This window comes from Prinia subflava, chromosome W (assembly GCF_021018805.1).
Source record: "Prinia subflava isolate CZ2003 ecotype Zambia chromosome W, Cam_Psub_1.2, whole genome shotgun sequence".
Lineage (NCBI taxonomy): Eukaryota > Metazoa > Chordata > Aves > Passeriformes > Cisticolidae > Prinia > Prinia subflava.
Window position 1 is genome coordinate 607,590 of NC_086282.1, and position 27,086 is coordinate 634,675.

Sequence of the window (27,086 nt, forward strand, 5' to 3'; positions counted from 1 at the left end):
AAAGCTTTCTCTCCAAGAAACTTTTTCTTTTCTTTTTAACACACATGGATTTTTTGCTTCTTTTGTAAAACAATTTGAAAACCACTAAAAACTTAATAAAAGCAGTTTTCACTATTACAAGTTAAGACCAAGCATATATTCTAGGAAGTCTTCATGTAGTTAGACTTACTTTCAGAGTAAGTTTAATGACAATCTAAATGATCAGTGGTACTTCATACAAGCTTAGGTAGAAAATATTAAGATGGTTCCTTTCAGACAGCTTAAGCACTCACTGACACTCTCAAAACTATTTTTCAGCTTTTCATTTTGAAACACTTTCTCAATGGATACTCACTTTGATTTTAATAAAAGATATTTAAAAAATAAATACAGCATAAACCTTTCTTTTAATATTCAGACATTTCTGCTGGCACAAACTAATTTTTATTCATTTCAGTAAAAAAAAAAGGCAGAAGGAAAAAGAAAATCTGGTTGATCCTAACCTATTTTTCAATGTTTCCTCTCCTGGCTTAGCCATCACCCAAGCTAGTTATCTGGTGCACAGGCATACCACTAGGCCCATGCCACTACTTTCCAATTGGACTGTCAAAAATTATGGCACAGACCACAGGCTTTTTGGAAGGATGACTCACCTCTGAAGTATCTTAATACTCCATCCACAGCACCAGACTTCATTTGCGCCTCTTGACTAAAACTGAAGTTGTGGCCAGGAAGAAATTGCAATGTACAGCCTCACAACATGAAGCAGGCTCATTCTCCCACTGGCACTCCGGATTCTTCCTGAAGCAAACATTGTAACTACATCTCTAAGTATTCCCTAAACCCTCTAGCAATTCTGCAGTCTGTGCACCTCAACTGCTTTGGTCTCTCTCAGGCAGCTAGTAAGCTACTCCCTTGCTACCTCTACCTTCAATTTCTCCTCCACATCTGGAGCACTATTGCACAGACACAGCAAAAACAACAGGATTAGGAGTAATACCACCAAGCAATCAGGAGAGGTCAAAGTGCTGGGCATCAGCTGTCACTCCCAGGCTCCACTGACACCCTAGCAGGAGCCCACTGTGAGTTGATACCATCTTCTGCCCCAAGAAGCTCCAGTCCACAGGGTCAAATGCTCTCCAGTGATCAAAGGCAAAGGTCCAACAGAAATGCCTGACTGAGCCAACTGCATCACACTCAGAATTTTCCTAGCAGTTGATACCCATCTACTCAATGCAAAATATGCCCTGCCATGGGAAAAGGCTGGAAAATGTCCTCTTCCTGGCTAGTTTCATTCCATACTTTAATTATTTTATGAATATCCCTTCTCATAGACAATCACTGTGCATCACATATTAAGAATGTATGCTTCACATCTTGAGTACAGCATTTATTCTGATGCAAATGTTCCTTAATGTGCCAGCTGAAAAACTACATCCTCAAAGGCCTCTCTCCAGAAGTCCTCAAAACCCAAGTACTAACAATGTCATACACATGAAATGTATCCAATGATTACTTCCTTGAAGTAGAAAACTAAAAATTTTAATTTTAGCATCATTTGTGCATCAACTGACAGTACTGCCTCTTTATTTGTGCCAGGCTTCTGCATTTCACAGAATCACAGAATATGTTGAGTCGGAAGGGACACACAAAGATCGAGTCCAACTCCCGGCCCTGCACAGGACACTCCAAGAGTCACACCCTGTGCCTGAGAGCATTGTCCAAATGCTTCTAGAACTCTGTCAGGATTGGTGCTGTTGATGGTGGAGGGTTAAAATAATAATTTCTGTTTAAGCTAACTGCGGGTAGTTGGGGGAAAGTAGAAGACGCACAATCTGAACTTTACAGATAGCTTGGAACAAACGTCAGCTTCTGCAACTAGCTGCATAGCAATGTTTAAGTATCACTCCAGCCCAGGAGATAACTGAGAAGCATTGTTTTAACCAAATCAAGTATAACACAGGGTAGGGCGTAGGTATGATCTAAGATAGTAACTAAGAAATAGGATAGCCAATATCTAGGGGTGGAGGTTAGTTAACATATGTATAATTTGAAACTATAAAAATCACAAATCAACTCGGTATTCTTGGGCACAAGATTTGGGCACTGTATGCCCCTGTGTCCCCGCGCGCTTGAATAAAGAACCGCATATGATCGCCTTTGTGTGGTTATATGTTTTCCTACGCTAACATTTTTGGCCACCCAGGACGGGACCTTGTGGGCGCAACCAGGACCCCGCGACCCGATCACGCTCCAGCAGGCACCGGGGGATTTCTCGGGGAGCCCATTGGTGCCGCGACCCTCACCGCTCCCAACGACCCCTGGTGAGAGGTAAGGTTCTTTATTTTCTGGTCTGGGGGCCTGCCATTAAGACGCAGCGAAAGCTACGCTTGGTTGGGCAAAAGGAATTCCTGGTGGTATTGCCTAGGCAGCCGTCCGTCAAACATCGCAAAAGCGTTGCAGGTTCGGCATCTGTGGTTTTTATGTATTTGTAATATGGAAAAACTAAAAGGGTTAAAAGAGGTTTTGGGCAGCAATAATGCCTCTATACCAAGTTCTTCTCCTTTGGGTTGTTTGCTGGCACATTGGAAAGAGGGGAATTTCGGTCAGGAATTACGAAAAGATAAATTAATTGAGTATTGTAATGTGAGCTGGCCAAAATATGCTTTGCCTGAAAACCAGAGGTGGCCGAAGAACGGGTCTTTTGATGTAAAGGTTATTATGCAACTTAGATTGCTTTGTACACAAGATGGAATGGTAGAACAAATTCCATATCTTGATTTATTTCTATGCTTGCTCGAGAAACCGGTTTTGTGGCTTGACAAAATGGAAGCAATGAAGCTTAAGAATAATAAGTGTCTGGCTTGCGTACAAAATATGCATTGTATGGAACATGTAGTTTTAAGTGAAATTTTAGGAGAAAAAAAGAGATGAATTAGATGTAAATTTATCAATAGCCCCTGCCCCCACCACAGCTCCCTCAACACCGAGTTCTACCCCGCTCACCCTGACCCCACCTGATTCTCTTACACCCCCCTCGCTCACGCCAGCACAATATGTTTCACCCCCACCTTTGTCTGCTGAAGGTAATTATCCTCCTCTGCCTGTGCCTGCCGCTCCTCCGCCTGCTCGGGTACCTGCCCCTCCTCTGCCTGCCCCGGGAACCCCCCCTTCTCCACATATACCTGCTCAAAGCCATCCTGCTCCCCCGCCCACGCCCACTGAAAGATTTATCCCCCCTCCAACACTGGTTCAAGGGTACCCTCCACTCCCACCTACACCTCCTTCGCCAGCTCCTGTCCCGTCCGCCCCCCTGTACCCTCCCCTGCCAGATTCGCCTGTCCAGGATGTGATTGTGAGGCGGAAGCAAAGGGGGAATGCGAAGAAGGCAGATAGAATGGAAAGTAGTGACAGTGAAGCGGATGAGCTAGATGCCCCAGTAGCTCACCGAACACGAGGAAAACTGGCTCCGGAGTGACCTAAGGCAGGAAAGGGTATATTAAAATCAGGCAAACAAAAGAGAACAATTATTGCACCACTAAGGCAAGGGAACTAATGAACCTGTCTTTGTAAAGGTACCCTTTTCACCGGCTGATTTAGTTATATGGAAACAATCAGCTGGAACATATAGAGAAAACCCAGATAAGGTACCTCGCGTGATTAAGATGATAATGAAAACTCAGAACCCTGATTGGGAAGATATTCATGTGATATTAGACACTGATGGATGGGACAGAGAGAGATATGGTTCTTCGAGCAGCAAGAGAAAGAGCTAGAGAAGATATACGAAATGGTTTGGTGACAGGGACACTGGATTATAATTTTCCCACTGCAGACCCAGAGTGGGATGCTAATGACCCCTCTGGAGTAGATATGTTAATGCTAAAGAGATATCAGGAGTGGATTTCAGTTGGTGTTCAACAGGCAATACCTAAGAGTATGAACTGGTCTAAGTTGTATGAAATTCGACAGGAAAAGAAAGAATCTCCCACTGCCTTTCTAGAAAGACTTAAGGAAGCAGCTAGAAGATATACTGATCTTCAGGTAGACAGTGAGCAAGGAAGAACTCAGCTTGCCTTTATTTTTCTGGGTCAGGCACAGGAAGATATTAGGAAAAAGCTACAGAAACTGGAAGGTAAAGAGTTAAGAAACTTGGATAAACTCCTAGAGGTTGCCTGGAAAGTTTACAATAACAGGGACAGAGAAGTTGCCAAGAAACAGGGACAAAGCCTTTTGGCAATTTTACAGAGACAGGGGCGAGGACGTGGTAGAGAAGGTCGTGGCGGTAATAGAGGTGGCTTTGGCAGAGGTTCTGGTCATGGTAGACTAGGTCTGAATCAGTGTGCGTATTGTGGAATGGAGGGACACTGGAAAAGGGAGTGTCCGAATCGGTTTAGTCAGAATGGTCAGCCTCAGTTAGACAGTATGTTTAATCAGAGTGGTGAGCATCAGCTGGATGGTGTAGCCAGGGTCATGGTCTTACATGAGAGGGAGCCAGGATCAAGAGAGCCCATGGTGACTTTGCATTTAGAAGGAAAAGACGTAGATTTTCTCATTGACACGGGGGCCACACATTCTGTACTAAATTATCTTGAGGGGCAAATTGGGAACAAATCAGCAGCAGTCATTGGAGCCACAGGGAAGGAGGAGATACGGCCATTCTTGCAACCCCTAGAATTGAGCTCTGAAGATAAGATCTTGACCCATGAATTCTTATACATGCCAGACTGCCCAACTCCGCTCTTAGGACGCGATCTACTGGCAGCACTAGAGGCAGTAATTACTTTTGAGAATGGTGAACTCGTAATGAAAATACCTGAGTCTAAGGCAGGAAGGATTTTGATGATAAAAGAAAAACCAATTTCTAATATTCCTAAAGAAGTAGAGGATGCAGTAATTCCCTCTGTCTGGGAAACAGATGTACCTGGAAAATCTAAGTTAGCACAACCGGTACATGTAGAGTTAAAAGAAGGAGCAAAGGCTGTACGAATCAAAAAATACCCTATAAAACCAGAAGCACGACAGGGAATAGCAAAGACCATTGAAAAATTCTTAAAATATCAAATTCTAGAGGAATGTGTATCAGAATACAACACCCCAATATTCCCAGTAAAGAAACCCAATGGTGAGTATAGACTTGTACAGGATTTAAGAGGCATAAGTGAAATAACCAAAGACATTCATCCAGTGGTTGCCAATCCCTATACATTGTTAGCATCCGTAAAAGAGATATATAAATAGTTTAATGTAATTGACTTAAAAGATGCCTTCTTCTGCATACCCCTTGACCAAGAAAGTAGGAAACTATTTGCCTTTGAGTGAGAACATCCAGAAAATGGAAGAAAAACTCAGCTCACCTGGACTCGATTACCAATGGGGTACAAGAGCTCTCCCACTTTATTTGGGAGTCAACTGGCAAAGGAACTGGAAATCTGGACCAGAGAAGGGCAAGTACCGAGAGACCAATATCTATTACTCCAGTATGTAGATGACATTTTGATTGCAACAGAAGAAGAAATGACCTGCATAAAGGTAACCATTGAGATTTTAAATTCATTAGGAATGGGAGGGTATAAGGTGTCCAGAGAAAAGGCACAGCTTGCCCAACTGACTGTGATTTACCTGGGATGTGAACTCTCACAAGGGCAGAGAAAACTGGGTACTAATCGTATTCAAGCTATCTGTACTATTCCAGAGCCCCAGAATCTACACGAGCTGCAGATCTTCCTTGGAATAACTGGGTGGTGTCGCCCGTGGATCATGGACTATGGACTGATTGCAAAACCCTTGTACGAGGCTCAGAAGACGCAGCCGTTCACCTGGGGCAAACCACAGAAAGAGGCCTTCCAGAAGTTAAAGGAAGCATTGACAACTGCTCCTGCTTTGGGGTTACCTGATCTGTCTAAAGACTTTCAGCTGTACGTGCGTGAAAGGCAGCGACTGGCACTGGGAGTCCTGACCCAACGACTGGGAAGCTGGAAAAGGCCGGTGGGTTACTTTTCCAAACAACTCGACAACATAAGTGCCGGATGGCCTTCATGTCTGCGGACAGTGGCAGCTACCGTGCTGCTGATACAGGTAGCCAGGAAGCTCATGATGGGAAGACACATAGATGTCTATGTGCCACACATGGTAACTACAGTCCTGGAACAAAAAGGGGGCCATTGGCTCTCTCCAAGCCGGATGATGAAATTTCAGGTAACCCTGACTGAGCAGGATGACGTTGCACTAAAAACAACTAACCTCTTCAATCCAGCTCTATTTCTAGGTGCCACAGCTGAGGAAGGTCCATTAGAGCATGACTGTATAGAAGTCATCGAGCACACCTATTCAGCAAGAACAGATCTGAAGGATGTCCCCCTAGAGCAACCAGAGTGGGAACTCTTTACAGATGGAAGCAGCTTCATGGAAAACGGAACCAGATACGCAGGATATGCGGTAACTACAATTGATGTAGTAATAGAGGCAAAAGCACTACCACCTAATACATCTGCACAAAGGGCAGAACTAATCGCATTAACCAGAGCACTGGAGCTGAGTGAGGGGAAGACAGTAAATATCTCGACTGACTCTAAATATGCCTTCGGAGTAGTGCATGTACATGGAGCTTTATGGAAAGAAAGAGGACTGCTGTCCTCCCAAGGTACAAATATTAAACATCAAGATGCAGTCCTACAATTGATAGATGCAGTACAAAAACCTGAACAAGTAGCAGTTATGCACTGCAAAGCACATCAATCAGGCAACTCCAAAATTTGTGAAGGAAATCGAAAAGCAGATTGGGCAGCCCGTCAGGTAGCGCGAGAGGTGCAGAAAACAATGGCATTGATACCATCAAGACTTAATAACTCTCAATTTAATTTGCCTCCTAAGCCAAAATATACAATAGAAGATGACAGACTAGCACAACTGCTGAAGGCACAGAAGAACGCAGAAGGGTGGTATGTAACCGCACAAGGGCAAATAGTGGTACCTCCTTTGGTAATGAGAGAAATTTTACAGGTAAAACATAATGAGTGTCACTGGGGTGCAGAGGCGTTGGTAAAGTGGTTGAGACAATACCTGATCTCAGTACGGATGCAAACAATGGCCAAGTCAGTAATGTCTAAATGTGAAATCTGTTTGAAAAACAACCCGGTAGCTAGACGACAGGCACAGTTAGGCAGAATTCGGATGGGAATAGAACCAGGAGACGATTGGCAAGTGGATTTTGCAGAATTGCCAAGAACTCGGGGGTACAAATACCTGTTAGCAGGGGTTGACACGTTTTCTGGATGGCCAGAAGCCCTTCCCTGTCACACAAACCAAGCAAAGGAAACAGTTAAGTGGTTATTACAGGAGATCATTCCCAGGTTTAGGGTGCCCCTAGGGATATCATCAGACAGAGGCCCACACTTCATAGCCACGGTGGTACAAGGGGTAAGCAAGTTATTGGGAATATCTTGGGACCTCCACACACCATGGAGACCCCAGTCAAGTGGGCAAGTAGAGAGAATAAACCAGACACTGAAGAGGCAGATCAGTAAATTATGCCAGGAAGCCAAACTGCAGTGGCCACAGGCTTTACCAGTAGCATTGCTAAGAATTCAGATAAAGCCTAAGAGTAGGATGCCAGTTAGTCCTTATGAAATATTGTATGGGAAACCATATGAATCTCCTAACCTCAATCCAAATGTTCATGTCACAAGGAAACAAGATGCGTATAATTATGTTCTGTCCCTCGGAAAACTCTAGCTCAGCTTCAAAGTGTTCTCGTGTGGAACAGACCATTGGCCCTGGAGAATTCAGTCCACAATATCGAACCAAGAGATGAAGTATACATCAAAACCTGGAACGAAGAACCACTAAAAGAGAAGTGGACTGGTCCCCATCAGGTACTGCTAACCACCTTTACAGCAGTCAAAGTGGCTAGAGTAGAACCCTGGATACATTACACACGCATAAAGGAAGTCCCTTGTGGAGTCCAGTCGTGGGCTGTAGAAACTATAGGACCGACAAAGCTGAGGCTAAAACGTCTGTAACTGTTCAAATGGTATCGGTAATTGTGCTCATGCTCTTCTTGTGGGTAATGTTAATTTCATGGATACTAATGTCACCAGTAGGGATTGCTGTTACTTTGGGATATGGAATACAGAAGGGTCAACTAACAACTTCATTCTAGAATGAAGGGAGAGGTACAGGCAAAGACACAAGTAATAGAAATTTCTAATGAAATTCGGGCTGAGAATGTAATGATTGGATAAGTCAGAGACTTTGCCAAAATGCACAATACCAGCAGAATAACGGCCTGTCTGCCAATACCAAAGGCAGCAGGGGACCCAGTAAGCTGGAGAATAATAACGTCAAATTTACCTGAAATAGGAGGGAACAAAACAATCAACTGTAAACAAGTACCAGAGTCAAGGGTGGTAGTCAGAGAGTACAGGAAGATAAAAGAGAATTCCTATATGCAACCTATGAGAAAGTCAGACTGCATTCTTAGTAATGGCAAATTAGGACAAATCATAGAGTGGTAGGTTAAGGACCAAGACCTTGCAAAATGGCAGTGTTGGTTTCTACACTATCAAAAGATCAGGGACAATGCTACAGAGAGTGTTGTGTTGTGGAAATGTGAAGAAAAGGATTGGAAATGACTGGAACCCTAGGACAGTGCATGGTCTATGAGTATCCTCCAGAAATTCCAATATATGGAAAGCACACCCTGATGCACTAAATGGAAAGGCTCTAAAAATGAGACAGATCCCACAGTGACGAGTACTGGTACCAGCAGTCAGAAAGAGGCAAATAAGGTAAGTTAGCAGGTATGTAATAAAATTTATGATTGCACCTCTGATAATCTGGAAATAAAACAGTGGTCACCATTGGCAGTAGCCTTACGAATTGGTTGTGCCTGCAGGAAAATTAAACACAAACAAGGCAAAATAGATTCCAAGATTATAGTAAGATGTAGCAAGAGTACAATTCGAAGTCCAGGACTGTTTGTATAGGCAATGAGTGATGGCACATGGACAACACACTTGCCTATGGACGGGGAAGTAAGAAAAATCATCCTGGGCCTTCCCACTTTATGTCCAATTTGGAAGAAATCCCCATTTAAAGGCAGCAGTGAGCCCTTGGAAATAAAAGCAAAACGAGATGTCTCAGAGGACAAGAACCCAGACGACACTTGGCAGGAACCCTCTAGTGGAGTAAAGATTGGGTAGGCCCTAGAATCCTTGTTTGGTCCCATTGCAAATTATCGAAATAGAGAAATGCTATATAGACTCACAGGTCAGGTAGATAGATTAGCAAGAATCACATGAGAGGGATTTAAGGAACTCAACATGTAATTACAGGTCACCACCAAAATGACTCTGCAAAATCGTTTGGCTTTAGATATGTTACTTTTGAAAGAACACGGAGTGTGTGGATATTTAAAGGGACAAATTGACCATTGCTGCATCCACATCCCAAATGTAACTGCAGATGTAGAACATGACATCAGCCAGTTAAAACAAATAGAGCATGAGGCACAAAAGGAACAAAAGGATTTAGCTACCAGCTGGTTAGGTTAAATCTTTGAAGGATTAGGATGGAATGTGAGTTCATGGATAAAATCTATCCTTGAAAATCTGATAATTTTACTAATTATATTTTTAGTAATTTAGTTAGTTTACAGAATCCTGAAGAGAGAGATACAGAAAAAGGCATCTTGGAACAGGACCATAATAAAGGCATTGGCACGGAATCCATATCCAGCGCCTTCAGTCCGCAACAACATCCCGGACAAAGCCCATGACAACCAAGGATTTGAAGAAGAACATCCAGTATGAACTCTGAAGCCAAATGGACTGTATTAAGTGAAAGCATTTACACTTAGTATATTAGAGTGAAAATACTTTCAAAGGGGGAAATGATGGTGGAGGGTTAAAATAATAATTTCTGTTTAAGCTAACTGCGGGTAGTTGGGGGAAAGTAGAAGACGCACAATCTGAACTTTACAGATAGCTTGGAACAAACGTCAGCTTCTGCAACTAGCTGCGTACCATTGTTTAAGTATGACTCCAGCCCAGGAGATAATTGAGAAGCATTGTTTTAACCAAATCAAGTGTAACACAGGGTAGAGCGTAGGTATGATCTAAGATAGTAACTAAGAAATAGGAGAGCCAGTATCTAGGGGTGGAGGTTAGTTAACATATGTATAATTTGAAACTATAAAAATCACAAATCAACTCTGTATTCTTGGGCACAAGATTTGGGCACTGTATGCCCCTGTGTCCCCGCGCGCTTGAATAAAGAACCGCATATGATCGCCTTCGTGTGGTTATATGTTTTCCTACGCTAACACTGTGACCACTTCCCTGGGGAGCCTGTTCCAGTGCCCAACAAGAAAAGGTAAAAAGCTTTTTTTTCTAATATCCAGCCTAAACCTCCTGACACCACTTCAGGCCATTCAGGTCCTGTCTCATTATGCTGCTTTAGCAAGCACATAAACCTTCAAAATTTGCTACTGCCAGTTGTGGCAACCAAAGTCACCAGGATGAAGGGGTGGGAGTACAAAAATCCCCAAAAAACCCAAAAAAAACCCCTTCCAAACACAAAAACAAAACCTTTTCTTGTCAACACCTCTCATGGACTTTTATGAAAGGCATCTCTTTTCTCCTTTCAAATGTGAGAAAAGGTTTTTAAGGAAACTGGATGCTTTTTAATAGGCTAGTCCAAATACACGTGACTTTAATTCTGTCAAAGTCTGTGGCCAAAGTAGTACTCAAGTGTCTACTGTGCTGCATTTCTTATTTCAGAATCTGATCCAGAGAGACACAAAACCCCATGAAGCAACCTGCGGAAGCATCCAAGCAATCAGAATAGCAGGAACTGTAGGGTGGAAATCAAGGAATTGATAATGATCCTCTCCTCACACAGGGCAGCTGCAAACCCAGGGACCTACAAATCAACCATTTCTCATTCACCTCTGAAATAGCTCTTCACAAAAATTGCTATTTCAACAATGTCTCTTACCTCCATTCTCTATTTGTTAAAGCTAAACCTAAGGCAAACTATAAGACCACATCCACCTCCCTTGTGCACTTGCCACAAGAACAGCAAACCAAGAAGACCACCCCAAAAGGAAGATCTTATGATGCACATGCACAGGAAGTCCGTTAAAAGACAGTTAATACTTTACTGCTTTTGTTGTGGTTGGTTTTTTTATGCTCCCAGGGAACCCACTAACCTAGAATTAAAAGCTGAATGAAACAATGTTTTGGAAAGAGACTTTCTCCTTTATGCCCCAAGATGATGAACTCTGTATACTTCCCTCATCTCTGGGGAAATTTCTGATTTCTCTATCTCCTTTAACTTCTGCTAATACCCCTACATTAAGATGCTTTGCTTCTAGGAGCTTTACATCAAATTACAGTAGCTTCAGCTGATTTCCCCAGGGCATGCAGTCAGATAATGAAATGAAGATGCTGGAAGCTTCAGGTTTTGCTGCTACAGGAAAAGGAAATCCCCATGATTTCACCATATAGCAACATAAGCCAAGGGAATGAAAATTAATCTGGAAATAAACTAATAAATTCTAATCTTTCCAATGTACCTTTGCTGGCTCTTCTTCGTGAAGTCTACACTATAACACGCCTTCAGTATATAGAGCACACACAGGTCTATGTATGTGTTTACCTACAGCAGCAAACCCAAACAATTTAGAAGATGCACACAAGCCAGAATCTGTTTAGGCAAGTTTCCTGAAGCATTTCAGTATGACAATAGAAGGATGTTTTCACCATGCAAGTGAACCTCTACCAACTTTACTTCCAAAACACAAGTTCATTCTTAAAAATGAATAATTACTAGAAAAAAATTTAAGCACCTGAATGACCTAAAAAAACCTCCAGTCAAATCACTTTTTCCTCTCCAAGTCTCAAGAACTAATTATTTTCAATAATATTTTTATTATTGCCATAGTAGCCAATTACTCCATCCACCTCCAGAGAAAAATAGGCAAGTAGAGATGTTTTTTCTACCTAAATTACATCTCTCTGCCTACTAAGGAAACAATCAGAAACAATCTTAAGCATAGCATTAGAGACTGCTGCCTTCTGACTACCTCTCAATAAAGAAAGCATGCAGGTAATAAAGTTACACAGTAAAATTTCTGCATCTAAAACATAATAGCTCCCAGATGAAAAAAATCAGAAACTTCTGTATTTGTGCAGGGAAATGCAGCTTTCAGTAGTTTACCCTTCTTTTCACAAAGAGAAGGCAGAAAAAAAAATCCCCTCTGCAGATAGAAATTGGGGCACTTAGGCAAGCACAAGTAATCAGCATCAACTGTCAGCAGCTGCAGTAATTCTCACATCCTGTTTCCAAACCATCTTTGTAAATCCCACAGAGATGAGGCACAGGAGCCTTAATGCGATGCTGGGTTCAGATGAGAAGGCTCCCAATAGGGCAGAAGGGGAAAAGCCATGTGAAGAAGTGTTGCAGTGCAGGACAGACCCATCATAACCATCCTGTTACCACCCCCCAGGCTTACTCCTTCTGCCAGCTCCCAACAAGGCTCGTGTTTTATCCCATCTATTTGCTCTCAAACCTAATCTAGGGGCAAAGACTGGAGACAAATGAGAAAAGCATTTTCTGCTGCCATCAGAAAATGGTGCTGTTACACATGTTTATTTTAAGTCTTGTGATCTTTTTGGCTGGCTTGGCACTGAAAGCTGTAACCACATTAACACACACCAAAGGAAGGGTTTCGCTGGTAGATGTCCAAGCATTTTAACCTGGATGCTCAGAGGAAACAAAATGTGTATTAAAAAAATTATCTGTGATGCTATTTCCCCAACCCTTCAAAATACAGAAGGCCTGATATTAATAGAAACAGCAGAGTGGTGGCTACAGTTTTGAAGAGCTTTATTATTGATCTGATTTCAAGACATAAGGACAGAATGTTTATTGTTCCACAGCAATGTATTAATAAACCTTTGCTTTAAATCTCCTTCACCTCTTTCCTTGCCTTGGTCCAAATTAATACTCCAAGACTACTTACATTTACAAATTTTGTAATGGAAAACTGTCCTCTGCCTGAAAGAAATTAATTACAAAATACACAACAAAACAATTAATAAGCATTTATTTTTTTTGTGTGAAAGCAATGAGAAGCAAATTCATCTTAGAGACAGGATTAGGAGAAAGAGATGCAAGAAGGTATCATATTTTGTGCTTGCATACACTGAGCAGTTTTTTGGTTCTGCTAATAAATCAATATTAACATTAAGTTGAGAAAATTCTAAGCCACAAATAATAAAAGCTATTTAACATGCAGGAGAAAAAAGTAATTTTTTAGTAGTCTGCCCAATCACACTTTGGTATTTCCTAAAGCAAAAACCAAAATTAACTTCAATACTCTTGCTTCCATTGGAGTTTAGCTTACCTTGGCTCTTGCAGATGCTCTTCCACATCCTCCTCCGAATCAGCCTGACAAACAGAGAAAATACTGTGTAAGAATCTCAGAACTGCAACATGCTACACTGGACATACGTACCACTTTTAACTCCATTACAGATTGATTCTCATGTGACTTCAAAAAACTGTTGGGGGTTAGATTTGTTTGTTGTTTTTTATTTTTACTTATAGAATTTTTCCCCATAAGTTGCTAGGAGACTAACTACTGGGTCTTTGACCAAAACAAAGAAAGTGGCCAAAGGAGACTAACACCAGGCTAACCTATTGTTTTTGGGTCTCTGGGAGCTTTCTCTCAGAGAGGGGAGATAACATGAGGTTTGGGGGAGGTAAAGGACAGAGCTGGAGGGGCAATTGCTCTCTCTTGCTCTCGGCACCGGGGAGGATGGTCAGGCTGCTGCTCACTGCAGGAAGAGTTCACTGTCATCACTCCGTCCCATCCTGGGAAATCTACCATCATCTGCTTGGGTGCCCAGGAATTATGAGCTCACCTCCTCCTGCCCTGTGGGGCCGGCCCTGCCCCCACCGCTGCTGCTTCTTCTTCGGCACTGCTTTGAGGCTTTCTGCTACCCTGTGGCCCCACACTGCCCTGCCCTGCCGGGACATCCCTGCCGCTCAAGCAACCAGCGCAGAGCATCTGATCTCATCCGCCAATCTGGGACTTTCCACCGCTCCAGCTTGGTCTCTCAGAGTCCCACAGGGGCACTGTCTTGGTTTAGGGCAAATTTGGGAAGAAACTTCTGAATAGGGTCCCTCTGGAAAGTAAACTCAAAAGGCCCCTCTCTCCAGCCGGTCTGGGAAAAGAACTTCTTTGGAGGAAAGTGGAAAAAACTTATTTATTTAACAACAAAATGCCTACAAGCATAAAGAATGAATAATATGAAACAATAAAACCTCTCGCTGCTCCGAACAGAGATGGTAAACCTAAGAAAAATCCTCGCCCTGGGTAGCTCAGCTCACTCAGTTCTTTATCAGTTCCAGTCCCTCTGGAGGTCCAGGCCCGGTGGGCCACAAGTGCGAGCCCTTGGTGCTTCCTCTGGGTTTTTCAGTCTGGAGCAGATTTAGAGAGTCCCAAGAAAAAGAAAAAAAAAACAAAAAACAAAAAAAAAAACAGTCTAGGGAACTTCTCTGCCCTAGCTAGCTAAAATTAACTAAAAAGCAAAAAAAGATTTCTGTCCCAGCTGCCGGTCTGTGCTTCAGACTAACACAGGCCGGAGAGAGGAATGTGCAGGAGGAGAGCTGTTTTTAAAACAAACTTGGTGCTGCTTCTCTCTCTGCTTTGCTCTCAGAGCCAGTCTTAAAGGCACAGAACTCAATATACAGCACAGACAGGACAGACAATTGGGGATACAAGCATCATAAAGTCACCCTAGGACAGGCACCAAGATCAAACTGCCCCAGGCTTTGTGAAAGAAAGCCCTCGAAGTTCCTGATTCTGTTTATTATTAATGCTGTAGTTGTTGTTGCTTATTTGCTTTGTCATATATACTAGTAAAGAACTGTTATTCCTATCCCCATACCTCTGCCTGAAAGCTCCTTCAATTTTCTGAATTAGAATAATTTAGAGGGAGGAGATTTGAATTCTCCATCTCTAGGGAAGTCTTGCCCCTCCCTAGCAGATACCTGTTTTTCAAACCAAGACAAAAACAGATTCAGAAATCTAAAATTCCTACAACTCCTTTATGAGTCAAGTAAGGTGGTTGATGGACATCCCATTTGAGGTTTCAGCTATTGTTGCAAAAGATAAATGGTGACTTAACTTGGCTACTCTGCTGCTTCTTCCCAAATGCTGACTGAACAGACTCATTTTCCATTTATGCAAATGCATCTATACAAAATCCACTCACACACAGAATTTCAATCTAAGGCCATCAATTGCCCTTAGACTACAGGAAGACTATTTCCTCCACTTTCAAATAATCTGCCCCCATCAGTAAACTTCAATAGCCAGTATCTGAGGAAATAGGATGCAGAATGCCTTGAAATGTAGATCACCTGTCAATGCCAAAAGCAAAGGCAAAGTACCACATTTCAACTGGCAAGGTGAGGTCCCAAACCCAGATCTTATCACTGATTAGCAGCATGTACAGAAAGCAGAGAGCAGAAGCTCTGAACACATCATCTTAGCTCAGTTGCTGGACTCAGGTAATTTTCAAGACATGCAGCTGAATTGTGTCAGCTTGTAGTTCACCACAAACCATTTTGAGCTGTCTACAGAAATGAACTCGTGTTGGTTCAATGAGCTCCCTGGAGGAAATCCATTTAAAACAAGGAGGTAGCTACTCTGAAGTGGCCAAGATCTCCAGGAAAGCTTTAGGTACAACTCAAAATGAAGTATGTTACAGCCACTCAACCCCTGCTGACGAAACCAGGGACAACTTTAGGGAGATTAACATTTTTCAGGAGGTCACAGTCATCCTGCCAGGAACAGCTAGTGAGTTTTCCCAGCTTCTGCAGGTGATGGTTCTACAAGACACGAACCACAGACCTTATCAATGAAAAGGTAGGGGGAAAAAGAATATTTTAAAATTAAAAGACTACTTTCCACCACCCCTCCTACGTGTTTCCCACATAAGCATATCACAGAACAGGCCCCAAGCTACCAGCTTTGACTTTACCTCCTATTTTCACTACGTACTGGAAAAAAATTCACCTATAAACACTAAACATCTTTCTACAAGCTTCAGATGCTTATGAAGATCAGGCAGCCCTACCTGCCTACTGAATGGGACAGGCAGCAGGATTTCTGAAGACCTGAGCTTCATGAAGTCATGAAAAATGACAACCATACTATAGCAGCAAATATGGTTAATGTTAACATTCATACTAATAATTAACATTATTGTGTCTAAAATAATGACTTTATGGCTAGTATTAATACAGATCTTGCCAAAAGCTACCAGACACATCTGAACTTCCATCTTTTGTCACAAGCAGCTCATACAAGAGAAGCAGCACAGCCTCCACCATAACATAACCAGATCTGGAACGAGACTGACAGGGAAGTACAAGTTAATTGGAAGACCTGACAATCTTTCCATGCATTTGCCTAGAGGTTGGAGACATCATGCCAATTGTCCAGGATCTGCAGTACACCACAAAGCTCTTCAGCACAGATCTCTGTTTTGGTTTGATTCAAAACCAGGCAGAAACACCAATTTCGTGAGTAGTTTCATGTTCGCCAATTTCAACTTTTCCTGGCTGGTGCACTAAATTGTGATGGTTTTTGTGTTTACTCTTTTTATTTCTGTGAGACAGACCTTTGGGAGGAAAAAAGACAAAACAGGCCCAACTTAAAGGTTACAAAGATAGACTTATTAACACACACTAAAGGAAGAAAACAGAAAAAAAAAGACATTAAAAAAAAGAAAATTTGAGCCTTTCAAAATCCTTCTCCCTTCCCCACAAACTGTTCACTGTCTCAACCAACATAGAGACAAAACTATGATTTTCAGTCAGTTTCACCATTTAAACATAATCTTCCATCACTTTGGGAGTCTCTCTTGATGTCCCCATGGAATTTCTCCACCATTTTCTTGTGGGTTTTAACTGCCACAAAAAATGGCTTCCCGGTAAAAAACCCTGCTTCTGTGACCCCTCCCATTAGCAGTTTCCCAGGCTGCTTATGGGTCATGGGTCTAGACTTTTGCATATTAGGGTGTCACCTTTTAAAGATACACAACTCAAAAGAACAAAGGATTCTTCTTCTCAGGGAACAGAGATATCTTCTCACTTCTTCACCAGCACAGAGGACTTATCTTTATCTCTGTTCAAGCATCTCATAAGATCAGTATCACTTAGTCCATCACACACACCTTTGATCAAAAACTACATACAAATTTGCACATCTCCCTAAATGCATATCTTCCCATGATTTGAAGGGATATGTTAGTCCAGTTTCCATGGTTTACATCGAGTAGTCCAGTCAGAAATGTCTACTTCTTCAATCCCTCCTTCCAATAATCTTCATCAGTTCTTTTGCTGACTTCATATCATGCTGTCTCTCTACATGTTAAATCACTCTATCCTTCCTCTCTCTCTCTCAGGGAAAGGGTTGTATCGAGATTTCTCCCGATAACTCCGAGGGTCCAGCCAGCGGAGAAATGGCTTAATAAAATAGCGAGACGGCTTCCCAGGATATGCTTTGTAAAATAAAGTTTTAATAACAGGAAAAATAATAAACGTTACAAAATGAAAAGAGATAAGCCGAGCACCGTGTACCAAGCAAAGCTACACAGGCTAAGGCACTCCCAAAAAGCCTCGTGTACCCTTATGCAGGCCCTTTAGTACTCGATGGTCTAGGTGGGCTTTTTTGGCTCTTGGCCCAATGAGAGGGACACTAGACTTTGAGGTGCACTTCTAAAGTCCTATCACTGTGTCTGTGTTGGGACCAAGCCAATTACAGCGAGCAGGCCATAGAAAATTCTAGCTTCACTTCCTTATATGGAAACACCTGCTCGGGTACAGAAATGCACGACTACATCTCACCCTGTAAAATCATATTAAAAAAAGAAAAAAAAAAGAGAAATAGTTACTTTGAAAAAATTCTCACTTTTGTTCATAATTGTGATTGTGTCAATAACTTATTGTTATTTAACAATTTGGTTTATAGTTAAGCTGTAGTTTTATGGATTACAAAATTTTAAATTTGGTACTTTCTTTTTATTAGCCAATCTTTTAAATTTAATATTTAGTCTCAAATTACATATGAATTTTATTTTACTTTTTGTTTGGGGAGATTTTTTCAAGTGAACTATATTTTCTTTTTCTTCTACATAAAGATTTGACAATAACTTTTAACATACAACAACGAACAATTTTGACATGACAATAATAACTTCAGAAATTTTAACAGTGCAACTTTTATAAAACTTAAGTCTCTGCTTCAAACGTATTTCAGTGTCTATAGTGCTGGGCTGTGTCAGAATGCAGAAGTCCTCTTGAAGCTACCATCCGGGGTCATCTAGCATCTTTGGTGTGTTCTTCTCTCCTTTCTTCTTTTGTAGTTGTGACTCAACTTCTTTTGCAGGAACTTTCTTAGAGTCTGTACCTGTGGAGACAAACAAAACCTCTCTCCCTGCCATAAAGGACAGGCTCTAAAATTTGTCTTGTTTTCAGAATTTTTATGAATATGAGAGATTAAAAAACATATATATAACTTTGTTCAACCTTTCTATAATAGAAAGCACTACGCCCTTTCCCATTTTTATCTTTTAAAGAGCATTTTTAGCTGTTTGTGTGTTTTTTAACAATAGATTGGCTTTTGAATGAATTAGTTATAATATGTGGTAGATTTGATATGTTGAAAAACTTCTGTAATTTTAAGAACTGTACATTTAGGAATGAGAAATGTTTACAAGAGATGTTTTAATTGTCTTTTTTGGTCTTTTTCTCTTTTATGTGTTGAGGTAGAACATACTTTAAAAAGTGTGTGGTTAGATAAGTGAATTTGTTTGAATTGTTTAAATGGTTGATATTGCATGATACTTGTTTTTAATTTTGAGGGTTAACTTTTGCTGCTATTGATGGTGTAGTTAGTGTTTGGTAGTTTGGGCATGGTTGCACAATTGTCTTAATTTGACTTTGAGATATATGCGACACTTTTTACAAGAGCTGATGTATTTTGATGTATGGTTAAAAGTTTGTTGTTACCTTGCTATTTGCTATAAAACTTAGGAGTTTAGTGTTTGCTTTAACATGTGACACAATACAGTTGCTGTTGAGAAAAAAGGAAAAAGATTAGTATTTTAATGTGAATTTAACAATTGATTAGAACTTTTTCTTGAGAGGTCTCTGTTCCCTCTACCAAACTTGCAACATAAAAATTTGTAAACATAAAATATGAACTTTGAAAAACATGTAGACAGTTGTTCTTTTTTGGTTTTGAGATATAGTTTTTAGACTTTCTTAAAATCTTATTTTTATTTTTTGGTGTTAGGATTTTACTACATGGTTATGAGATTTTAGATTTTCTTGACTTATTTATAAAACGAATTGTTTTTAGAGGAGTATGAATTTTGAAAGGTTTTCAATTTAATTATAGAGATGAATTTAATAATTTTTTTTGTAATATTTATACGGGCTATTTTTAAAAACTTTTGAATTTTGAATTAACTATTTCAATTAAAGATATGAGCAAGCAAAATATTTTTGCAGAATCTTTTCCTGTAAAGGAAAAATTATTTAGGAATTCGCTTTTATAATTAGTTTGGAATATAAATTTTTTGGGCAAGTTATTACAATCTTCTTGCTTAATTGACAAAACAGAAAAGAAAAACCTTTTGTTTTGGAATTACTTGGTAGTCTTTTTGAGATCTTAATGAAAAAATTAACTTACAAAGTTCTGGGTTTCTTGTTAAAACTGCAAAATAAAAGAATAGGTCAGGGTTTTAAGGTATTTTGAGCCTGCTGCTTTGGTGGATTCTTGTGGTGGTTTTCATGACAGTCTTCTTTTGGACGAAGTCTACTTTGTATCTTGGCTGCTGGAATTGAACTGTTAGCTGTCTCTGTTCTGTTTTCTTGGAGGGTTTTAGACGATGATAAACTTTCACTGCTTCAGTCTTGCTCTGTCCTTGTTTTTGTTTTGTTTTGGTCTCCTGTCGCCAGAGCCGGGCTGGCTCTGGGGTGCTGGTTTCTTTCCTTATCTTGTGCCAGGGGTCTATGCTGGCTGATGAATCCTCTGAATCATCAGAGAAACTGCAGGACGTGTGGGAAACCTTCTGATTTTTCATCGGAGTTTGTTTACATTTCTCCGGCATGGGCGCCGCCATCTTGGGGAGGGCAAGTTCCGGGATGTCACATCCGGTTCCCACGCTCGTCACAGCCAGGGCGTGTCTGCCCAGGCTGTGGGTGGCAACCCGGGGCGGTGCCCGAGGCTTGGGACCGCCCATGGAGGGGGAGCCTCCCGTGCTGGAGTGGGAGGAGCTGAGCGACACATCAGATGGGGCGTGCCGCAGCGTCGGGCTGTACTGAGCCCGCCCACCTGGAGCTGAAGTTTCTGCCTCAGAGATGGGGAGAATTCCACGTTTTTCTTTGTTCTGTGAGCCCGCGCTTTCAGGGCTTTGTTCAAAACTCGCGCACTCAAAATTAACGGACCGGGATCGCCCGAATCTCGTACTGGGTGACTGAGGGGGTGGGGAGGGCGGTTGGAATGGAATCTTTGCCTGCTTGGCCACGGCTGGCACAGGTCCCACTCCGGGGGACTGAGGACGGCTCGGGGGAGGGCTTTGAGCCCTTCCCTGCCTGCTTCTCGGGAGTAAATCAAACCGGTTTTTTCTGGGACTTGGGGCATCAGAACTTGGATTTTTATCTTCATGTCTAAGGTGAGCAGGAGCCTTTTTGCATTTTACTTTCTGGGCTCCTTTTTTATGGTTGCTTTTAGAGGCTTTTCTCAAGGTTTCTCTTTCTGCAGTTTCAAGTGTTTTTTCACTGCTGAGCCTTTCGCCTTCTTCTGTTACAAAGTCTAACACAGTTTTAAAGATGGGTCTTAATTTTAACACAGATTTTTTCTTTGAATTATACAACTTCAATCCTATTTTGTCCCAAAATTCCACTGTTACTGTTTCAGCTGTATTAGTGTCCGGATACTTCTTATAGACCCATTTCACAAGTTTTTTAAGTTCTTTCCTCTCAAACTTATAGTCTTGAATAGTCAGTTTATAATTAAAATAACAAAAGGTGTCTCGCTGTTCTACGGATTGCCGGGTCCCCATTGTCACTCACCAGAATGGCTCTTGTGATCTCCCGGCTGCTCTTGGTTGTCTCCGACTCTCTCAGGTCACTCGGTGATTAGCTGTTCTCTGTCTCCAGCTCTGCTAGACTGCAGCTTCTCTCTTCTAAAGAGTAATCCACCTTGTACCAGAATCGGTGTCCGGCAAAGACCCCCTCTCACCGGTATAGGGGTTCAGTCAAAAGGCTCCCTCTCAGCCTTTTTGACCCAAAAATGTGGTTTTATTTTCACGACCAAAAAAACCACCACGAGCTCGCTTTTAAAAAAACGAAACCAAGAGCAAAATGGCCTAGCTGAACATGAGGGCTTTGTCAGCAAACATCGATTCAGTTACCCTAATGTAGGGTCCCTGTTCGAAGGTGCCATTTATCGAGATTTCTCCCGATAACTCCGAGGGTCCAGCCAGCGGAGAAATGGCTTAATAAAATAGCGAGACGGCTTCCCAGGATATGCTTTGTAAAATAAAGTTTTAATAACAGGAAAAATAATAAACGTTACAAAATGAAAAGAGATAAGCCGAGCACCGTGTACCAAGCAAAGCTACACAGGCTAAGGCACTCCCAAAAAGCCTCGTGTACCCTTATGCAGGCCCTTTAGTACTCGATGGTCTAGGTGGGCTTTTTTGGCTCTTGGCCCAATGAGAGGGACACTAGACTTTGAGGTGCACTTCTAAAGTCCTATCACTGTGTCTGTGTTGGGACCAAGCCAATTACAGCGAGCAGGCCATAGAAAATTCTAGCTTCACTTCCTTATATGGAAACACCTGCTCGGGTACAGAAATGCACGACTACAGGGTTGGAGTTCTGAAAGCTTCAGGTTGCTAAGAAAGAGTTAAATCTGCCCAGTTCTTCAACAGTCAGTGTGAGCAGCCACTCTGAAGAGGCTGGGCTTTTTTCTCTCCCCCCCTTTCCCTCTCAGCCTGGGAGTCACTAGAGGCGGGGGAGGGGGGGGGAAGCAGTCTTTGCCCATCCCTTGGTGGCAATCGGGGTAGGCTCGGACCAGCTGGGCCCAGAGGTGTTATCAGAGGCCCAGCTCCTGCTGCTCCCTCCCGGCTCGGCTCCAGGCCTCTGGCCACCTCCCCCGCTGGGGCTCAGAGGCACGGCAAGGCCCTGAGCCGACTCTCCCCCAAGGGAAAGGGAGCAGCAGGGCCAGGCCAGGCTGGCCTAGACCATCCCAAGAGAACGGCCTGGCTCGATGTTACCTGTTTGAGTGGCTGGGAGGAAAGGGCCGATTTGCCCTCTCTCAGAATTTTATATGGGTATTCCTCAAAGTCTCATCCAGCTTCCTCAATGGTCGAACAATATGTCAATATTTCAAAATGGACTCTGATAGGTCTCTGTCTCAAAAACAATCCCCAGGTCCTGACAAGGAATTATTTCTATTTTAACTAAAAACCAAACTGTGTCAACCTATAACAATCTACCTAGAGGTCCCAGCACCTGACCCCTATGAAGACCCAGCCATCTCCTCTAGAGACCTTGCTAAGCCTTGCTGTTAGACTCCATCGGGATGGCATGATACAAACCCATCATGCTTTTCAGCTTCTCCAAGCTCCTTTTGTAATTCTAGGACCTCAGTACAATACCAAGCAGAACTAGAGGACTTCTTACCCACCTTCTCCAGAAACAGCTCCTCCGCCACAGCCAGATAGCAAGCTATCCTCATTTTAAATGGCTTAGTTCCTCCTTTAACTGGCTTAGCATCTGCTAGGCATTAGAAACCTGTGTCTGTCTTTACACTGTGCTCACCCTTAACACTAGCCACCTTACCATTTCTCCTCTTCACTTTTCACCAAGCAATAATGAAGCAAACTTCCCAATCTACAGTGCAGCCACAGCACATCTCAACTGTACAAGGAAAAAAAAATTTAAAAATCACCCTCAACTCTGATCACACACAGACCCCCATGTCCAGCTTTCTCCTATCTTCACTCCTCTGTGTGCTCCAGGCTACATGTGCATGTAGGCTTAAACTGAGGATTTACCAAAATAAAAAATAAAAAAAAATTTAAAAAAATAGCATTCTCAAGCTACAGGACTACAGGGGGAAGGAAGGGAAGACCTCCTGAAAGTTAAAATGCAGTTCCCAGTAGTCTACCTATGAAAAGAAAAAAATCCCCTTCCTCCAAACCTTATCCTGAATATGGGGCAGGTGCTTGTATTGGAAAGCCCTTGAAAGCACCCCTCTTGTGTCACACAAGTCTCAAGAGCCTGAGCTGACAGCTACTGCATAATCTGCATGGCAAACCAGCCCCAAGTCCTATCAGCACCATCCAGAAGCTCAGCTGGGAGTCTGGAGAAGCCTTTTAACAGCCCAAAGAGGAACACAATTCCCACCCCAAGTCTGTCCCAGACTTTCACACAAATTGTGTGTCGTCAGACAAACTCTGCTTTGAAGTAGGTGACTCTGTACATTTAATTTGTACACAGCTGATGGGATCATTAATGACATGCTGCAGTGCCACATACCTCTGATGAATATATGTAAGATCAAGGTCTTCATCAGCTTTTGAAACCAGTAGAACAATTAACCTTATTAGCCCCTGCGCTGCACTGAAGAACAGAAACTGAAGACAAGGTGCTACTACTTGAGAGAAGAAAAAAAATCTTTCAGACCTGAGCAGAGCCTTGTAAGTGAAAACTCAGGCAGGAGCTCTGTATTTGTCCAGTGTCTATAACAACCATGATACAGTAAACACTACAGTATCTTTCTCTAAAATTCAAGCACCTGAAACACTGTCACAGTAAAGTGAAACAAGAAGTTATTGTAATCTCCTTAGTATCTGCAAGCAAACTGAACATTCACAAGGTGTTCCTCTAAGGAAACATCTCGCTCATCTCCTACAGGTGACACACACAAAGAGTAGAAAACCCATCACATCAGTCAAACACTGCATTGACACCAAAATAAAATTTGATATATACTGACTTTGATGACTTATTGTCATTTTCAGTCGTGATAACAAGAACTACAACTTAACCTTCATTATGTCATTTTAAGGTAGTTCCTCCCTCCAAGCTGAAGGGAAAGCACTCTGCAGGTACCCAATCCACCTGCTCCTGGCCTTCAGATGCTCCTAGTAACAACCTACATGGTTTCTGACAGACAGAAACATGCAACTATGACTGTCTGATACCTCTTTTAAGTGGTGTAGGCCATGAACAATTGACATTTGTGTTTCTTTCATACACTTAGGGAAATAGCTGGCCTGTTACCTTTACTGTGATTTTCGTTGTCCTCTTTCCTCTCATTTTCAGCAAACATAAAACATAACTAACTGCATTTCAACTTTGCACTTAAGTGCTACAACCTGGCTGTCAATATCTGGAGCTTTTTCAGCCTTTAGTGGTGAAAGGATTGGATGTCAAGTCTTACATAATGGAGCTTTTCTCCCAAGCATTTTACTTAAGTAAGTATTAACAAGTTGCAAACAAACATGCAAAACCACAAAATCGTAAGGGGTCTATAAAAACCACAACTGCTCTAATCAAGTATCTCACACTCAAGATTTTCCATGTCAAAATCCCACTGGTTTTGAAAGAAAAATCCAGCTGCCCATCCCAGGGACATTTGCTATAAAAGGAAGGTTAAGGGCAAGAAGGAGAGCAAGGTCAGTGAGTGCTCCATAGTTACCCCACACTTCACACCACCTTCAATAAGAAAGAAGGAATGGGCACAAAGGAATACAGGCACCACATCCAACTGGGAAAACCAGCTGGTCTCAGAGCTAAAAACAGAATCCAGGAAGAAACATTGAAATGCTGGAGGAAGCAGCAGACCAGTAGAAGAAGACAGTCAGCAGGCTAGATACAGCCAGCTCCCCCTCAGCCCCGGCGCAGGAGCCCACACACACCCGCACCAACTGCAGTGCTCCGGGCACCCTTCGGGCTCGGCTGCAGAGCAAAAGCAGTAGGCAAGCCATCCCCAAACAGCTCTGCAGGCTTCAGAGCAAGCCAGAATCAAAAGTCCACAAGCACTAGGGGAGGGGAAAAAAGGAAAAGTACAAATATGTATAAGAGGGAAGCTGGGAGGGGGCACACAAGAAGCACAAACAGTGAAAGGGTAGCAAGAGGAAACAGAAGGTAGAACAACCAAGTGGGGTGGAGGCGCGGGGGCCCTGGGTGGCTGCGCTCCAGCATGCAAATTCATGCAGTTCACGTAGACAAAGCAATGCTGTGAAAGGACTAGAAAGCAACTACAAATATTAAAACATTTTTTTCCCCCTCCCTCACCCCTTAACGCAATGTCTTTATTCGCTACATGCTCCTGGAACAAAAGCATGTGCAGGCAACCGGATGGCTGAATGGGTTACCAATCCATCCAACTTTCATCCTCAAATTCTGCAGGCAGCAAGGAATGATCTGTCACAATTAGACACGAAAATAAAGATGCTTGACTCCAGCAGGTAGAAAACATCAGAAGGCTTTATTGCAATTCCTTTCTGTCTTTTTATAGCCTGCTGCGCTAAAAAGACATGTTATTGGTCTACAGGATGGACACCACTCTCCATTGGTTAACACAAACAACACCTGGGAGAGAGGTTGTTATGGGAAAGGAATACTGTTTACCCAGAAATGTTATGGGAAAAAAAAGTGTTTACACAAAACTGCCTGAGAAAGGAGAAACTACTGAAAACGCTCCCTTGGGAAAGCCAGCATGTCTCAAGCTTCAGAAAATCGGGCCCACAATGCTCAAAACTGCTCTGTCACAGGCATGCAGTTGATGATGCATAGACAATAAGATAATAGTGTAAAGCCATGACAGAAAAATATCCATCAGACAGCATTGGTAACCTGCCAGAAACAGGCTAAAGGGCTGGCAGACAGGGCAACCTAATCCACTTTCCTGCTGAGAGCAGTGGGAGGGAGGTGCTTTGGCAAAGGAATATGCTCAGTTCCTTCCCTGGATTTTTCACTTCTGCAGATGAAATCCTCATTAGTGCCACACTCCCTCCAAAAAGATGCAGGAAAAACAAAATCAAGGAGCCAGAACAATCCTATTCCCAAAGTCTTCATCAAGACCCATCTTCAAACATGGGAATAAAGCAATTCTTGGATATTCCCTAACAAACAACATTTATTATCCACTCAAAAGCCAGGAAGTTCTTCCTGTTACTACACCCTCACCATCACATCATCACTGCTGTGATACATGAACACTGGGCAACAACCCTCATCAAGAGTTTAACCAAGAAAGTCTATTCTTGCAAGAAAGAGAACATGGAAAACTTCCTTGTAGCAGCAGTAGGTCAGACCATTTTTTTTAAAGTGAAATGTGATCAACAAGCAATAAACCTCTTGCAAGTTTAAGGATCTCTCTAAGAAATGGCAGTCAGATGTTAACAGATGTAGCAATTTTCCAGATCTCAGGAACTGATGCTGGTGTCTCCACTAATGCCCCTCACCAACCCAGCAGTCACCCAGGAGGGCAACGATGCTGACGTGCCTTCAGGACCTCACAAACACCACAGAGGATCGTGCTGGATGGGCAACGCTCGGCTCTTCGGGCATCCAGGGAAGAGCCATGAGCAGCCACTGCACGCCAGTGCCACCACTCCATAAAAGAGGTGTTGAAAGGGTCCCTCACCATATCCGCAGGGACTTAGGGAAGCCTCTTTTCCTCCTCACCACAACAAATGGAAAAGGTGGTTTCAAATGTGGCCAAAGGGCCCAAGCCCTACAGGCGCTGGATGAAGTCCAAGTCTACATGGAAACAAAAGAGTAAGCATCAGGGTCGGGCCTGTAACCAAATTTTGGTCTTAAAACCTATTTGAGGAACCCAGGTCCTTCTGTTTGTCTTGAGTAGTCACTGATGCATCAGATGCTGCTGCAGTCTTCAAGCTCAGAGGGGAAAACCATGCAAACCAGTCAATGCACCACTAGTACTCAGAGACCAGCGCATCTGACTTTTAACCTCTTAAATCAGCAAGCCTATTGTG

General features: G+C 42.4%; 1 protein-coding gene across 6 annotated transcripts in view; it reads right to left on the reverse strand.

Annotated features, from left to right (window-relative positions):
- LOC134563430 (transmembrane protein 131-like) overlaps positions 1-27,086 on the reverse strand; it is a 131,680-nt gene that overhangs the window by 102,476 nt on the left and 2,118 nt on the right. For all 6 annotated transcript variants that reach the window (XM_063421351.1, XM_063421348.1, XM_063421349.1 and 3 more), the window contains exon 3: positions 13,391-13,434. In XM_063421351.1, coding sequence (XP_063277421.1) covers positions 13,391-13,434 — 44 coding nt within the window. The remainder of the gene's footprint in view (positions 1-13,390; positions 13,435-27,086) is intronic.